Source organism: Phaenicophaeus curvirostris, chromosome 9, assembly GCF_032191515.1.
Source record: "Phaenicophaeus curvirostris isolate KB17595 chromosome 9, BPBGC_Pcur_1.0, whole genome shotgun sequence".
Classification (NCBI taxonomy): Eukaryota; Metazoa; Chordata; class Aves; order Cuculiformes; family Cuculidae; genus Phaenicophaeus; species Phaenicophaeus curvirostris.
This window is the reverse complement of record NC_091400.1, coordinates 19,654,961-19,672,398: the sequence shown is the minus strand read 5'-3', so window position 1 is coordinate 19,672,398 and position 17,438 is coordinate 19,654,961. Positions and strand designations below refer to the sequence as shown.

General features: G+C 40.9%; 1 protein-coding gene across 6 annotated transcripts in view; it reads left to right on the top strand.

The window, feature by feature from the left end:
- USP54 (ubiquitin specific peptidase 54) overlaps nucleotides 1-17,438 on the top strand; it is a 61,713-nt gene that overhangs the window by 10,762 nt on the left and 33,513 nt on the right. For all 6 annotated transcript variants that reach the window (XR_011337954.1, XR_011337953.1, XM_069863514.1 and 3 more), the window contains exons 2-4: nucleotides 2,489-3,342; nucleotides 5,493-5,585; nucleotides 15,446-15,580. Coding sequence is in view for 4 of the 6 variants with exons in the window: in XM_069863514.1 (XP_069719615.1) it covers nucleotides 3,196-3,342; nucleotides 5,493-5,585; nucleotides 15,446-15,580 (375 nt within the window). In the remaining 2 variants the exon portion in view is untranslated. The remainder of the gene's footprint in view (nucleotides 1-2,488; nucleotides 3,343-5,492; nucleotides 5,586-15,445; nucleotides 15,581-17,438) is intronic.

Below are 17,438 nucleotides of genomic sequence, written 5' to 3'. Positions count from 1 at the left end.
AATGTTATGAGTAATGAACCAAGAGCATCATTTATGCTTTTGCATCTGCCACTCCTCCTATTTTGGTCATATTTCTGTACCAGTAGAACTGCCAGCAAAGAGAATCCTGTCTTCCTCTTCCTTTACAGATTGCTGCTGTTTTATTAGCGATTGTATGTTGGGTTTTTTAAGTGTGGGAGGGTGAGCTTTTTTCTACTGATGGTTTGCCAGTGGCAGTGGGAAATAAAGCTGGATATTTTAATAATGATGGTTGGTTTTTACAAAAATTCTTTGTTTCTGCTTGCTTTTTGTCACGTTTTCTATGGTAGAGCAGGGACTAAGTGAGTCTGCAGATCATCTATACAAATAGTGTCTTACATACATTTCAGGTCGCTTAGGATTCCATTTTTTCGCTATTCTGTAACTTTGGTAAGTTTTTAGAAGTTGGCAGAATGCGAAGCTGCTGTTTATCTCGAGATCAGGTTTTGTCATAACTGGGTGATTAACAGCTTCAGTCTATGCTGCTTGTTCTTACCTCTGTGGAGCCGATAGATCTGGTTGAGCAGACTGAACTTGCTCCTGTGAGTGATCGTGGTGAACGTGTGGTTGGTCAGCTTTGCCGAGCCTGTGCAAACGCGGGGCGGACAGTCAGCTTGCACGCTCCCGGTGAGGGTCCTGGCCAGCTTGCGAGTGTCCTGCTGCAATAGCAGGAGAGCTGCAAAGTGTTCAGTCATATTGACTTTTACTGTCTTGGAACCAAAATTGAAACAACACATTCACACGGCCATAACTGAGACAGCTCGGCTCAGAAAGTACTTAAAGTTTTATAGCCCGTTTTGAGAGCAGGATCTTGTTTTGAGCTTGAAGTCCACTGAAGAGGTGCTACTCACAGTTGTGCATCCTGGGCATGGTTTGGATTGTATTTTCCATCCTTTCCTAGGTCTGTGGAAAGAAGACGACGGAATGCTTGGCTCAGGGGTTTTGTGAGTTTAGCCCAGAGCCAGCTTGCTGCAGCTAACTCTACGCGGCGTTCTGCTTGCCTGTGCTGCAGGTGGGGTTGGCTTACTGAGATCTTTAAATTGCCGCTTGAAACTGCATTACCTCACACAGCACGGCTGGCTCATTGCTCATTAAGGGATTGAGCAAAGAAAGGAGGCCGAGGCTGAAATCACTTTGAAATGAACCCTGTACACGTAAAGCGCTCAGGAATGTTGTGCAATGGGCATGGTAATGGTCTGTGTCTGCAGGCTTGCAAGCACGACTGAAAACTGCATGGCACACTGGCAACTAAGAAGAATATTCATCTTTATATAGGTATTTGCCTGCCTTACAGCGATGCTGAGACTTTGTTAATGTTTGTAGAATGAGTTTAATGGAAGTACAAACAACATATTACTGGAAGTGAATGGGTTAGGCTGCTGTGGCACATTCGCAGATATTGAGGAAGTTCTTGTGTTTTGACGGGACGTGAAGAATTTATAATTGCGTGGAAGGTGGAAAATGTGCCTTCACAAACTCCCAGGGTATCTTTTAAGGAATTATTCTTTTAGTTAATCTTTGATGCACAAGCTCTGTGTGTCAGTTTTGTAGTGACTTCATGCTGCAATTACTACTGCAGTGCATGCACAATAGTAATTTTGCTTATCCCAGGTATGCTCAGTTGTTACTATGTACACTCAAAACAGGGTAATGCTAAATGTCATGGGGAATGTCCCTGGAAAATATTATGCAGTTGTCTGTGAAGTTAATACAGGTGGGCTGCACCTGTGAGAACTTTAAAAAATGATTTGCTATGAATCTTGTAGTGACTGTTTCCAGGAATGTCCTGGATCAAATTTATTTTACGTTTCCTTTGAGATGAGGGGAAAGTAGACTTGTGGCGGGAAGAGCAGTTTCCGTCAAATGACTCCTGGCTTTTTCAGAAGCATCAGTATCTTCTGGAAGGCGTTATATATCCTGTGTGCCTGGATTAAGTAACATTTTCATAGACATATATATTTAATTTCTGACTAACAGAACTATGGAGACGGTTTTGTTCTGAAAAGAGCCGTGTGCCTTTGTCTTCACGGCTTTCCGAGGCCAGGGCAGAATCCCAGCTCTAGGGTGGACAGTGTGCTAACATGGATTCGCAGAAATACAAATCCTCGTGCTGCTGCCTGAGTGACTAAGAGATCTTAAAGAAATTTAACACTTAAGGGTTGTAAAGGGTACATGTGAAAACTCCCATGGAGTTCAGAATGGGCGTGTTTTAGGTTTGTTTTTTTTTAACCTAACTTCCTTCTTAACCCTTCCAACGTACTTAGCCCTCTTGCTCTGGCATTCTTGTCTTGGAATTCTGTGTTCTTTCGGCTGTTATTTTGTTTCTTGCGTGGAGGAAGTTTTATATTTTTTGCTTTGTCTCAGAAAGTTCAGGGTATTGTGGGAGGTGAGGTAACGCTGGCCTTGGCAGAACACCCCAAACCAAGAGTAATTAAATGACGCAAGCCTTTGATTATTTTTCTTTCTCAAGCTTTCTGGCATAGCTGGGCATTCCAATTGCAAGAGGAGGATCAGGAAGAGAAACTTCTAAAGATTGCACGCAGAATTAGAAGAGCTGTACCGACTTTTTGCTACTTTAAAGCTCTTTGCTCTTAAGTCCTGATGTTGCTGCTTTTTCCCCTGTGAAGAAAATGTCTCTTTCATCACCTGAGACAGACGTAACTGAAATGAAGCTGCCAAAGTTTTATTTTGGTTTTGATTTCTCTGCTCCCTCACTAATTGGATGTTTCCCATCTTCTGCAGGAGGATTATAAAAGGGTTAGAGAAGCTGGCAATTTGGGATGTGGGAGGTAGCTGCTGTTTTTCTCCTCAATTCTGGAACCTCCTTGACTTGCAGTTTGTTCCTTGAAGTCACTGCCTGTTTGGAGAAGGGAGAAGCAGCACAATACATGAACTTGCATGACCATGGATTCCTTCTCTTCGCAAACTTTGTCTGTGGCTGCTTGTAAAAGAGGTTTTTGCATACATAAGCATCAAATGAAGAAGAGCATCCTGGGCTGGGTTTAAAAGAAGCAAACTGCTTTTGTCCTGATGAAAGGACACGTTCTGTTTAAACTATAATTTAAAGAAGATTGGATGTTGTTCCATTTTTGCATTTTGGTGAAGGGAAGGAAGGGTCTGATCAAGCCAAATCCTCCGCCAGCCTAAGCCTCCATTTTCTGCAGCTGAAGCTGGAAGATGTCTTGGAAAAGAAATTACTTTCCTGTGGGCCGAGGGAACGTACAGGGCATGTTTACTCCACGCAACACGACCTCAATAGCACCCAGTAAAGGTCTCAGCAATGAACCTGGACAGAACAGTTGCTTCCTGAATAGTGCACTACAGGTAAGAGTACAGAAAAAAAAGTGTTTCTGTCTTTTGCGGTGGAGTGGCATGGCTGCTATAGTTGTGTTGTCACCATTTAGATGTTTTGAGTGTCTGACACTTGAGATTCAGTCCTTCTGGCTGCAGGGTTTAGAACCCTTTCTCCACATGAGTTTCTAGTGATTCATATGACTTGTCTGTGTATCCCAGACCCTGTTACTGTGCTTTTTTTCCCCATGGGCACAATTATGTTCTCTACTAACTTTAGGCTTCTGGATACTCCCTGATGCAAATAATGCAAATGCTTGTGACCCTCGATAGGCTTAATCTGCCATGAAACAGTGCTAGGTAAAAAGAGAACTTATTAAAATAAGTACAGCGGAGTATCTAGTGATGTACTGTATTAATTGCTTCTGTTAAATTGTCAGGTGTAATCACTAGATGCCTCCTAATACTGAGTTACTGAACCTAGGCTCTCCTTAGTTCTAACCTAATGTGAGCTGCATGCCATGCAGGAAGGTGAAAGCGTATGACCTGGCATTTAGCTTTCTACATAAACAGCTTTCTTCTAAAGCTCAAGAGGCATAGGATACTAAAAATATTTACAGTCATAGCTGATTTTTTTTTTTTAAAAAGCAATGGCCATAATTTAATAAAAGATACATTTTTTTAACATTCAGCGTTAGTTTGAGAAACTCTTGAATATTTGTTGCTCCTTATTCTTAAGTATATCTGTAAACCTTCAAGATAAACTCCAAAGGCAATTACATCGAAAAATTGGACTCATTCCTAAATGTATTATTTTTTTGTCCTTTTGTGAGGTCTGTGGTAGTTCTTCAGGAATGTTCTGTGTAATCAGATGGTTCCAAGGCTTATGTTGTCTCCCAGCCCCTTAAGCGTCAGGAGAGTTTGAGCATAAACATAGACTTGACAATTCTGAAGTTTTGGGAAGCTTTACAGATCTCATATTCAATAAATGTGTTTTCCAGTCTAATTTTGGGTAACATCTTTGTGTTGCAGTCTGGCTTTCAAATTGCTCCAGCTGCAAACACTTTATGAAACTGGCACAGCTTTTTTCAGAGTACTGAATTTTTTTCCTAGCCACTTGCTCTGGACAGACTAACCAGAAATAAGAAGTCCAGTCCCTCTGTTTATTCTAACAAAATATTTAGTCGGTTGGATTCAGCCTGGACCTTGCTGCGCTGTCTGGAATGTAGAGGGAGGCAATGTAGGTCACAGCTTCTTTCCATGCAGGCTTCTGCCTCTGGAAAGGCTCTTCGCTGTGAGGCTACAGAAAACCCCGTTATCATTAGCTGGAGCTGAAACAGCCAGCACCAGCCACATTTATGCATAAAGAGCTGACCTTGGAGATGAACATTGTTGCTGTTTTACGGATGTAAGTTTAGATAATTGCCCAAGATTGCACAGATCTAGCAGTAGAACTTAAGAATAAAACTTCTGTGCTGTTAGAACAAGCGTTGCCTCTCGCTGCTGCTGACAGAAGGTGTAAAAGCCGCTTGATTTTCTGTGCTGTGACTGTACCTGGTCGTATCCCCGATGTTACCATGCCTGTCCTGAGAGAGAAGCGTGACTGTCCATGCTGGCCAGGGCTGGAAACCTGCTGGCAGTCACAGCGCATCAGTGCACTTAATAGTGGCAGCATTGGACATAGCAGCTTTTAGGAATTTATCGGTTGATGCTCCATTTTTCCAATGCTCAGGCTTTCTGGTCAGAATGAGAAGACTGCCTGGGAGATGGGAGGATGAGTGAGTTTCGTCCTTGCGGTCAATGAGGCGTCTGTGGCAGGGCCGCTCAGCCTTGCAGCAGCAGCCAACCCTGGGACTAGCACGGACGAGCAGTCCAAGCAAATGCTCTATCATCTGGCACTGCCACATGGACAGAGAAGCAAATTGATTAATCTAAAAATCACATGGCTAGAAATTCAGAGGGATGTTGTACTGTAAATTAATGTGTGTGTATGCTACAGCTCAGGAAGGAGGATGGAAATATCAGCTGGCAGTTGGATAAAAGGTATCCCACTTTAAAAGGGGTGTTCACTGTCACTAGTGTGCTCCTGGAACTGTTCAGTGAAAGCTGTTTTAATCAGTGCTTTATGCAGTATCTTATTTTATACATTCATAAAATTGGATGTGCCTCCTTTTCTGTTTCAGGTTCTCTGGCATCTGGACATTTTTCGCCGCAGTTTCCGGCAAATCACAATGCACAAATGTATGGGTGATTCCTGCATCTTCTGTGCTCTTAAGGTAAAAGTTGGAAATAAATTTAAATAGTTTTTAAATTATTTATTAACAATTTAAATTACTTTTTAAGAATAAATTAAACAAATATTTCTGATACTTGATGAAAATGTGTAAACAAACACATCTGGAAATTTGTCAGAGCTAAGGCAGATATAGATAATCAGGCACTGAGTACTGTTTTTAAATTACATTCAAGCTAATAAGTTGGGAAGATACTGCAGGTGAAGTTTCAGATGCAAGGGCTCTTATCAATGGAGTGCAGATTGTTGTGAGCCTCTGTGTTGCTTGAAAGATTAGTTCAGCCACGTGAAGCAGCAGTTTGCTTTGTTATTTTTAATTTTTCATTCTGTTTGTAAATATCATGCTGCATACAGTTAGCATGCTCTTCACAAGTTACCTTTCTTTCAAAGCTACTTTAAACAGCAGCATTCAGAAGACCATCTGGCTTTAAGCCTTTTTTCGAAACTGTTGATTACGTAAGACTGAAAGGTATTGATGTCTGCGCTAAATGGCTCAGCTCTGTGGTCTCTGTTTTAAAAACCATCAATTTCTTCTGTAGATGCATCTACAAATAACTGACTGTCATAGCTGCTGCCTGGGCAATAAGATCTAGATGCTAGCTGTGATTCAGTGTGCTGTTATGTACTGGAGTAAATTGTGCAATCCTACATCTCCATGTGTCTCTACCCATTAATTTTCAGTGGTTTTGGTTTTTTGTTGCCCACCTTTCTAAGCTTTTCCATTTCAAACCCACGGTTCCCTCTAACCTTGTGGGAGAAGTGAATATGATGCCAACATGATGAAAATCCCAGCCTTAATCTTCGTGAGCCGTGGGTTTTCTTTCTAAATTGAGACTGAGACGTTTCCTTTGATCACAAATGGGTTGTAAAATCCAACTGAATATATAAAGCAATTGTGAGACAAGTTATTGTCTTGAATTCTTTGTGCAGTAACGAAAAGGACCGACAGCATGTCTTGTTCATATGGTGAAATAGGGAGTGAGTGAAATCGAGTGCAAGGTTTAAAATAAGATCATCTGAAGTTCACAGGCAATATTTATAGTATAATAGCTGTCTTGCCTAGTGTTAAGTGACTTTATAGGTGCTTTTGTAGAGACAAGCTTGAAATGAGATAGCTAGTGTGGTTTTGGCCTGTTGATGGATTTTCCCTTGCAAAAGAACAGCAAAGAGGAGACTATTAAGGACTGAAAGAAGATAAGTAATTTCCTTCTTGAAAGGAAATTTATCTCAAGACATATCTGTTGAAATGATGAGACAGGGTGATATTTACAGCAATATCATCAGAAGAGACTATAACAGTGGGTTAGGAACAAGACGGCACATCCCAAGTGAGAAACAGCTATCCAGACAAAGAAAAGATGGAGTATTAAATATATCCCCTTCCTTATGGGGAGGTGGCAAGACTTAGGCATGATCAGGTTTGAGTTCATTAAGTTCACCTGCATAAATAATTTGAAGCTAATTCTCTGATCATGCCCTTGAGTATTGCCTGATGATTGTTGGCATTCTTTGGTAGCTGGGATGAGGACGGAAAGAAAAGGATTTAAGAAATCATCATTAGTATACACTTTTGGTGTACTGGGGTTTGACCTAAGAGCAAGACATGGCAAGGAAATACCAGGAGATCAGACAGGTGCTGCCATTTTGGTGAAAATAGACTGGACTCTTGAGGCAGAGTTGAGCGCTTTCAATATAAAGATCATAATTTTAAGTCCTTTTCTGAGTGAGAATACTGAAAAAGAGGAGGGGAAAGAGAAGGATGTTTCAGAAAAAGGAGAGAGCAAGCCTTTGTGGAACTGGAATTGAAAGATGAACTCTGGACAATGATGATACATCTGGATCAGCAGTACCAGTATGAGAGGGGAAGGCACTACAGTAAGACTGGAAAATGACAGAATATCTGGAATGTATGTATTAAAGGCAGACATTGGGTGAAAGAGCATTTAGATTTGTTGATAATCCTTGGGTTTCATGTCTTGCTGAAGTGTGCAGTATGCTATTATAAACTTGGAAGTGACAGGTAGAGTGGCAGGATTCACAAGTCGTATGCCTGCAACCATATGCTGATTTTTTAAATTAAGGACTCTTGGTGGAAAAAAATGCTGCTCTCTCTTCTTGCTTGCAGATATCTGCAAGGATTTTTTTGCTTTGTTTCCCATCTGAAGTTCTTGCCAGTGCCCTGCTTAGCCAGAAGTTGTTACAACCCTTACTTTCCAACAGAGCTAAACGTTGCAGGAAATTCTCTAGCTACAATCTGTTCTTCATGGGAATTTCAGTGTGTTCTGCCCAAGCCTATTCCAGAACTTTCAGAAAGTTTACAGGTAGCTGTTGTAAAACTACAAGAGCAAAAAAAAAAAAAGAAGATAGAAATGTATTTGCTCCTGGTTCCCTTTTGTTCATAAAGGAACTCGCTATTTTATGTTTTTCTCTGATGATATCATGGCAAGTTTTCACCTTTATTTACTTGTGTAAAATGTTGATGTGTATACATAAATATTTGAAATTCCCCTCCCCCATTTTTCTGTTGTTATGAAGTCAAAACATATTATAAAAGTGAGTAATAAAGAGTGTCACTTAACTTGTAAGTGAAACTGGGGATGCAAAACTCCTCTCACTGCTCAAAAAAAACCCCCCACATCAGAAACGTGGGTTGTCTTCCTTGCGTGCGACTGACAAGGCAGGGCTGCAGGCTGTTAGAGCTATGCACAAGGGTAGCCCCAAGCTTTGGAGATGGTTGCATTTATCTTAGTGAGCTCCTTAGCAGGCAGTAGTGGAGGAACAAAGGCTGTTTCATGTACGTACACATTTCCTGCTAGATCAGTGTTCCCAAACTGCACTGTTTTCCCTCCTTAACAGCCTGTCTGTCACGTAACTGTGTGTGAACTTGTACAAGACCAACGGGATCATGTGCTTAACACGCTCCTAAACTGAAAGCATCACTCAGAGCGTGTTTGTGTCCCAGTGCAGCAGGATCGTCCCTTACCTTCTGTGCTGGCCTCTTCCTCTACCCCAGCACTCTGGAAGCCAGTAACTGCTGTCCTGCCAGGGGAACCCAGCTTAGCCTCCAGATCTTTGACGTCCTCTTTTCTCTAGAATCTTGGCTTAGTCTTTTCTAAGATGGGGGAGAGAAGATATGGCTGGATCCAGTGGGTGCACAAGCCTTTGGAGCTCTATACCATGCGTAAATCTCCTGTTAGGGTCTGGGGAGAGGTAACAAGCCTTGCATACTGCCAAGTGGAGCTGCCTAAAGTACCTGTCCAGACCAAGCAAGGTGGAGATGTCTCCTCTTCTCCAGGGCATGCTGGCATTTGCAGGTGGCAGCCAGGCCTGGGAAAGGGGCGATGATACTTGGAGAGTCCGTGTCCTGTCCCCCCTCCATTCCAGGTTCCCTTCACGGGATACCCCACACCTCCTGTGTTCTGCAGAGAGGGCTCACACTTTTCCCTGCTTTGAATGCTTGCACCAAATGTGGCATTCTCTTCCTGCTGACTTTAGGGGAAGACAGTCCTCACTAATCTAAATTTAGCCTTTGAATAACACCAAAGTTTTGGTTTTTTCCACACTGTCTTGGCTTGCTGCAACTCCTTCTAGGGATTCTGGTGTCATGCGCAGTATTTACTGTAAATGCTCTGCTAGCTCTGTAAATATTGTTTGTCATTTTAAATTACTTTTTATAAAGTGAAGGATCACAGGACAGGAATGTCATGCCTGATACCACATCACGCTTTATTCTTGTACCACATTGAAGACATCCTTGGCAGAAATTCTTGAAGGGATTTTAAAGCCTGCCGTGCTCTCTGACCATGTTTGTGTCTACAAAACAAACCTCGAAATCATTCCAGAAGTATGCTCTTTGGTTATTTTGAAGGAATCTTGCATCAAAAGCTATAAAAAGTCAAGGGAGAGTTGCAGACTCTGTACTGGAATCTCAAGTGCTATTCCTTAAGATATGGCATTATTTAAGTGTGTTTTTCTATACACAGGCTGCCCTTACTACTCTGTGGTTTGTCTGCCTGAGCACTGGAACAGCTTTTTGATTTATTGTTAATGTTGAAGTCTACTGTGTTCTGTTTTATTTTCCTTTTTCTAGAGCATGATTTTGCTTTGGTGTTTGTTTATCACAGCTGGAGAGGGCAGGAAGGGGGAAATCCGTCCACTGTACTAAGCATGCCACACAGAGAGTTTGTTCTCCTTCCAGGGATTGTACTGGGAGCTCCACAGTGCCAGAACAGAGGACAGAGTGTTTTTGTAGTTTGCAAAGAAGAATGCTCTATTGATTGATAAATTCCAGTAGGGTCTGTCTTTTCTGTATTTCAGTCATGTGCAACAAAAGCAGGAAGAATGTGAATTTTATGTGTAGAAATGAGTTTGTTTTCTAAGGTGAAAACTTGGAACAATAGGGTATTGGAGTGCTTTTAAAGAAATGGAATGACTATAGCTCATGGTTCTGATTAGCCACTGGATTGAAATGGAGGGATTTATTATGAAAAGTTGAGATAGTAATAGGTTGGTTGCAAAGATTTCATCCTCATTGTGTGCTTTTTTTCCAAATCAGGCACGTATTTCAGGGTAAAATAGTAATAAAAATGTATAGAATAATTACTTTTATTGTTTAAACAGTTCTGGTTGTTTGTTTTCTTCCCCATGGCACTTGCAGTTAACCACCTGAAAAATAAACTAGTAGCAGGTGCAGTTTTCTGAGTTAATAAACTACTAATTGGAGCTTCCAATTAGTGACTGCATTTTTTGATCCTAAACAGAACTTGTGGAAAGTGTATTTTTAATTGACTTTGGTAGTAGCCAGGTGTGCCTGACTTCACAGTTCTCATTGGGGACCTTATATTAATGTTTAGGGCACAGTGCAAGTAAAAATAGAAGAGAGATTGTAAAAGAAATGAATAAGTGGAGATCTAGGTTGATTGTTATCAGACTTGAAGGTCTGGAAAGAGATCCAACAGCACAAAACCAAATAAGAATTGTGAGCACCCTTGAAGGCAAATATAAAATGAGGAAATGTGGGGAAGAAATGCGAGTGGAAATGCCGAGGGTGGAGGCTGATGTGGCAGGGTTGGAGAAAAGCATGTTTTAGGAGCCAGAATTTTTAGTGAAACAAGTTGTACTGATGAGGAGGCTGCATCAGGAGAAGAGTGTAATGTTCTGAATGAGAGATAAGGTAGACAAGAGAAAAAAAGGTCCCATGAATGGAATGGAGTAAGAAAGGGCAGCGATTTAAAGAAAAAGCGTGTCAAAATTGCGTGATGGCAAGAATAATATTGATATGCTCAAAAGTGAGAGAAGAATGAAGGTTGGACAGGTTAATATTTGTAGCTTTTGCTACAAGGCAGAAACTGTTAACGTAGGGAATACTAAAGCAGTTGGGGGGAATGTGTTTTTCTTTGAAAAGAATACCACACCACTAGAACTGCAGGATATCCCCATCCGGAAGGAACTTCTGCATGATGCTGGAAGTGAATAAGTAGTTTTCTGAAAGCTGCTGAGGACAGAACTCAAATTTATAGTGCACGGACACCGATCTGATTCAAAAGCTGTTGCCTGTTGTCTCCAGGGATCAGTTTATTCTTGTGCCAGCCTTCTTCTACATGCTTGATTACGAAGTCATATGTGCATGTGCATCGTGTTTGTTTCATCAGCGTGGTTAGATACACATTGTAGATGTCAGTTTACCCCAGATAAATTGAATACTTCTTTCCTAGGGAGAAAATGGTTTCCAAGCAGTTAGAGATTTTGGAGCAAATCTTGTAAACTGTGGGAATTCACATATATTTCTGCTTCCCAATCCTTAAAATTTATAAGTCGTCTAAAAAGTCAATCCCATTAGTTACCTCAAGAATAACTGCTATCTTCATTCTCTAATCAAATGAAAATCAACTGATTTTATGATCATGCATGTGAACTTTAGCATTCTGGCATAGAAAGCCAGATTTTATCTTTGGTGGTTGAGTGATAAAGATTCCTTGTCTAAAACCTTTGGCTGTCTTCCTTTTGAAGCTTTAGAAAGTTCACGTTGAGCCCCACACTTCCCAGACTGGAAGAGATTATTTTGGGAGACTTCTCAAGCATTTGTTCTGAGCCATGTCAGAAGCCAAGACCTGTAGTAGAAAGGACACAAAGCTTCCAGTTTCAAAACTAAGAAAAACCCTTCTGAATGGCAATAAGCCAAGGGAGACACTATGATAGATTGCCTGGGATGGTAAGGAATTCCCAGATCTGGATGCCTCTGGGAGCAAGCTGGTGAAAGATAACTATGTGATTGTAGTTGATCTTGACTCAGTACTTGGGGAAGCACTAGATGCAACTAGATTGACTTAGGCAGTTTATTCTTCTGAAGGAACGCTTGTGCTTCCTAATTCTGCTGTGTCTGCTGCTCTTTCCAGATATGGAGGGTGATGGACAACTTTTTTATCTAGCACTCGGGAATGAAGTGTAACCGGAAGATGTGCTTCCTGACTGGAAAATCCCTTGCTCAGCTGTTCTCTGTCTTAGCTCATAGACTTACCAACTTTTATATTAAGCTAATATATGGGTTTAGGTGTTTTTCGGTTCCACATACTTGATTTTAGTTACTGAAAACTGGTAAAACAGGAGAGACTTCCTTGTTCATGAAGCTTTGGGCAGCGTCGTTTCATATTGTTGCTGCTACTGGGGATACGCTCATTGTGTTGGAGCGTAGCCACAGAGAGAGATTATCAGTGTGGTGAATACATGATGGAGTTCTCACTGTCTTCAAATTGCAGTGAAGAAGCTTTTGAAAGAGAGCAACGTTTGAATATTTTGTACATGAAGTTCTCATTGAGCTCCAGAAGCACTTGGTGAAAAAGCATCAGGAGAACTCCTGGGACAGAATCCACACGGCTTATCTGGTCTGTGCCCAACTGGCTTCCAGACCTGTAGAACAAATCTGTTAGTGATTAACAGTATCACCCACTGGCAAGAACTGGAATTAAGGAGTGAGGTCTGATTTGGGTAACATGAAGTCATGAAGCTGCAGGAAATGCCACACCTAGGGCTGATAGGCAGGACAGACCTGTTCTGAAGGGGACCAAACAGCCTGTCCTGAAAAATAAGGGAAATGGAAACCCACCCCACCTCACGCCCCTGGAAAAAAACAAACAAACAAACAAACAAAAAAACCAAACCCCAAAACCCAACAAGAACCAAACTCCACTGTGTTTAAAGTGCTTTTGACTCTATCTGCGGTGCTTTGTGGACTTCCTACAAGCACTGTGTTCCCATGTGCTCTACAACACTGTGCAGCAGCATGATTTGAGCTTTATTGGATTAAAATGTACAATTGCTCACTGGTTTTAAGACTGTTTTTTCCTCATAATCTAGACAAGACTATATCATTGTGTACTATGTTGCTACAGCTTCTAGGAAGCATTCTTCTATATAATACTGAGATCTTTTACTCCTTGATTTTACATATTCTTTACATAAGTCTTTGATGTTACCGAATCATGGCTATTCTGTGGTTGTGGTAACAGATTTCACACTTCTCTACTGTTTATACTTAAAGTTTTATGGTTTTAATTGTAAAGTAATTATTTTGTAATGCAAAAAAAATTTAACATGCAGGATCTTGTGAAAAACTTTCCTTAGTGGATCCCTTTATGTTAACTGTTAGGTGTGTTGCAGGAAAAAGTAAAGTGTGCAGTCTATGTAGAGATGAAAATTTAAAATGAGAGTTTTGGTTTGCTTGCTTGCTTCTGCTTTTACCTAGTTCGGAGGCTACATTGATTACCTCCTCTACACGAAAAGTGTAGAGCCATTTCGGAGCTGTCATGGGCCCTGACCATCAGCTCCCTCCAGCAAAGTTGCACACAGTCACTAGGCGAGTGCCTCAGTTTCCAGGTCTATCAAGTGGGATTGATGATAACCAGAATAAACACATTTCTGAGGCACAGTCATGAGTATTTTCAAGTGCTCTTAAATTATTTAATGCGAAGTGCTGAAGCAGAATGGAATTACATTTCACTGCTTTGTTTTGGGGTCCACTGAAAGGAGAAAATGTACTAATGAAACGTGAAACTTTCTCTATTATCAGAGTGACAGAAATGGGAATCAAGGTTGTTGAGCATGGAGATGCTGTCATTCTTTCCATTGTATATGTATAAAACAGGTAACTGAGAAGAGGTGCTGTTTGTAATGCATGATGTATGGGAGAGTACCTTGCAGCCTTCTCTTTTTTGCTACTTTCTTCATCGTTATTTAATGCTATAATAAAGACTACATTAAAAGAGGTATGGGCTTCAGTGCTGTGGTCCCTCACTCACAAATAAGCACGATAAGGACTGCCAAAATAAAAATATCTGTATAGAGAGATGGGCATTTTACCTCTGTATTGGATAATACGTCAACCTGATAAATGGTACCATTTGTATGGCCAGAGGCGTAGAGGTCACTGTGCTGGCTGTGCAGTGATGGCTGCATTCTGCCCTCTTGCCACTTCCTCACAGCAGCTGAGATGGAACCGTCTGGCAAACCTTCTTCCAGTTTACCTGCTTGTTTTCTGATAAGAAACAAATAAGAATATTTAAAGGAGAGAAAGATTTGGATTATTTATTTCCAGTTCATATAGATCCTAAGTATGCTAGGAGGAGTATTCTGTAATTAAAGGATAGAGTGATGCACAAATGGACATTGCTACCAATTCCTCAGTATAGCAGATCAGTTTGAGGCTGGCTTTCTCCTTATTTAACTAAGTTTAGTAGGCAGAAAAGCCAAATGGTGCACAACTGAAGATGATCCTTTGTTTTTTTTTCTCTTGCAGTGAGAATGGAGCTTTGTGCAGTCTTTATGGAAATTGTGAGAAGGGCTTTGTAGGACAGAACAAGCAGAGTTTTGAGGTTGATGCTCATCAAGATGGTTGCTTGTCATATGAAATGAGGTAGAAAGTAGAGGAGAGTACAGATGGAGACAGAATCGTCTTGTATGAAAATAAGGGCTAGGAGTTTTTACTTTAAACTGAGGATCTTGCATTCAGAATTATGTTTCTGTTTTTGTAGAGGGGCACAATGGAAGTTAAAATTACTTCAGAAGATCTTTTGGATATCACGCGTGCGCATATATACACACATACAAAGTAAAAACAGGTTTTTAATCAGCTGGGGATATGTACTAAACTTTCATGCATACAACCCATGCTTTAAATGATAACGTCCCTTTATAGAACTACTTGTCCATACCAGACTACCTGCAAATTACAGTTACAAAAATACAGGTTGGTGGCAACAAGTGAACAGCTGGCCATACGTAGGAAATGCTGTTCATGTTGTGCCTCTTCTCTCCTGCGTGCTAACCCAAAAATCATCTAATTCTTGCCCATTTCTTGGAGTTACTGGAAGGTAAGTTCCTTAAAGATAGTAAGAGGCAAGTTGTGACTCTTTGAGGGCTAAGACATTTGGAAGGAGTTGCTTGAAAGAGGAAAGATGGTGGTATATGTAAGAAGTAGTCTACTGAGGTGGGAGTGAAAAAGTGAACTGAAGAGGGAGGGGCAGGAATTAAAAATGAGGAATTTTTGATGTGCATTGTATTTGCTTCAGGAATCAAATTTGGAGGAAGATCCAAGGGAGATTGACATTGAGGGAAATTTACCCCTAAGCTCTCCACCCTTCCTTGCGTATGTGAAAGGAAGGAATACAAAAAGGAGGAACTTCTAGGATTTTTTTCTTGTAGTCCCTTTACAATACATGAATCTGTGTGTTGCTTGTTCAAAGTGAGTTAAAGGTTAGTTGGTTTTTTAGTTGGGTTTTTTTTTTCAGATAACTTGAGTAATGTTTTGAAAATACAGTAACCTAATTATCTTTTGTTTTCTTACTCCAGGGTATCTTCAACCAGTTTCAGTGTAGCAGTGAGAAGGTCTTGCCATCTGATGCCTTGCGCACTGCTCTCGCAAAGACATTCCAGGATGAGCAGCGCTTCCAGCTGGGCATCATGGATGATGCTGCTGAATGTTTTGTGAGTATAAGCATAGGTGGTTGGACATGTGTAGCTGTGAGCCCTCACTGCACAATCTCCCTCCCCACATTCCAACAGACCTTGCATGTCCACGGAGAGATCCCTGAGTGTGAAGTGGTTCAGTGGGGAACCAACATTGGATTTGAGAGTCATTGCTAATGATTTTGAGGTGGAAACCAATGTTATCCATTTTTAGTTACTTCTGCATACCTGCTGCTCACTCCAGTGTGTTTTTTTTATGAATTGTAACAAAAATTGTACTGCAAGAACGATCCAGGATTCAAGTTTTAAGGATCACCTCTAAAGGCTGAAAGGATGTTTTGTTTGCCATTTATTCTGAAACTGTGTTTTCACAGACTCTAGCTAATGGAAAGTAAAAATAAACAAACAAGCAGACGCAACCCAATACAATTCTTTGCGTTAGTCAGCTGGGGTAAGCAACCGTAAAATGGATCCTTTCCAAATATTTCTGTTGCCATATTTGTAAACTGTCTGACAATTTTTTTTTTCAGACTGGTTATCAGTGTGGTTGGGAGAGGGTGTTTACACAGATCTTACATACCTAAGTTGACCCATTTGCTTTCTTTTTATGTTGGTGGGGTTTTTTTGGCAGCCGTTATGTTAAGATCTTATTCTTACCTACATTTCCTCCTTTTCCTTCTTCAGTGTCCTAAATCTTTTTTTTCTAAATTGGGAGGTATTTTTATCTTGCTGACCTGTGGCTTCTCCCCTTTTTGGAAATGGTGTCCATAGAGTGTCCCAAGTGTATCCTTCTTAGTTTTTAACAAAGATGTTAATTCTTAAACAGGGTACAAACATACTGGGTTTACTACTGCAAAGTAAGACTTATCTCAGGTAAAGCACCAACACCTGTCAGAGTGAAACGTCTTCTATATATTAACTCTTTCATTTCTTATAACTATCTAAGTTGACACTTGTACTATAGGAGATCATAGAAATGGGATAAGTGCATGGAGCTATTGCAGTTCTTCTCTTGAACTGGCAGGTTTGTGATAGCCCAAGGTATTCTGTGTTTGTAGAATACTAATACAGCAAAACAGTTAAGTTTGAGCTCACTGAAAGTGGGAGTAGATCATACCAATAAAGTCTCAAGTGAAATCAGTTGCATCAGCCTACACAGGAGCCCCTGTGAGCACAGTCATGTTAGACTGCCGTCCAGCACTTGAACAGAGCACTGGATGCGTTTCCTCCTTGAGAAAGCTAAGCTAAATAGTCCATCTAATATTGCTGTGGGAGTCCCCACAAACAGTTTTTTTTCGATTAACTGTACTGGCACAAGGACAGTTAAAGTGGGTACAAGTTCCCTTTTGAGGTTAAGCTTTAAGGCAGAGATAATTCCATAGCTTTTCACTTAGTTAGCCTTTTCAGCCTTAAAGGCAGAAATTTAGTTTAAATGGCAGAAGTGCCTAGATTCTAAAGTTCAAGTGAAATTGTGTGGGGTCAGAGCTGTTTTGCCTAATAATTAGTCTCGACCCTCTTGTAGCAGGCCTATAAACGATCCAGGCAGCTCATAGTGGTAGTGAAGAGTGTTCTCTGAAAGAGGTGTCAGGAGACTTCTGGCACTCCGGGATTAATGTCGCTAACAGTGGGAGGAGAGGAGATCTTAGGACAAGAAGTCCTGGGAACTTGAAAACAAATGGAGTAGTCTGAAATAATATCTAGAAAACGCCTGGTGCTTTTGCTTTGTGCAGAATTTAGTTTGCGTCTTCATTTACCAGTTCTCCCCCTTTTTGATAGAATGTAGATGTGCCATACCTCAGAGCCCTTGTGGAATACAGAAATTGATTTGAGCCGCTTTGTGTTGGTGAGGAGAAATTTTTGGCTACCCAGTGATTTT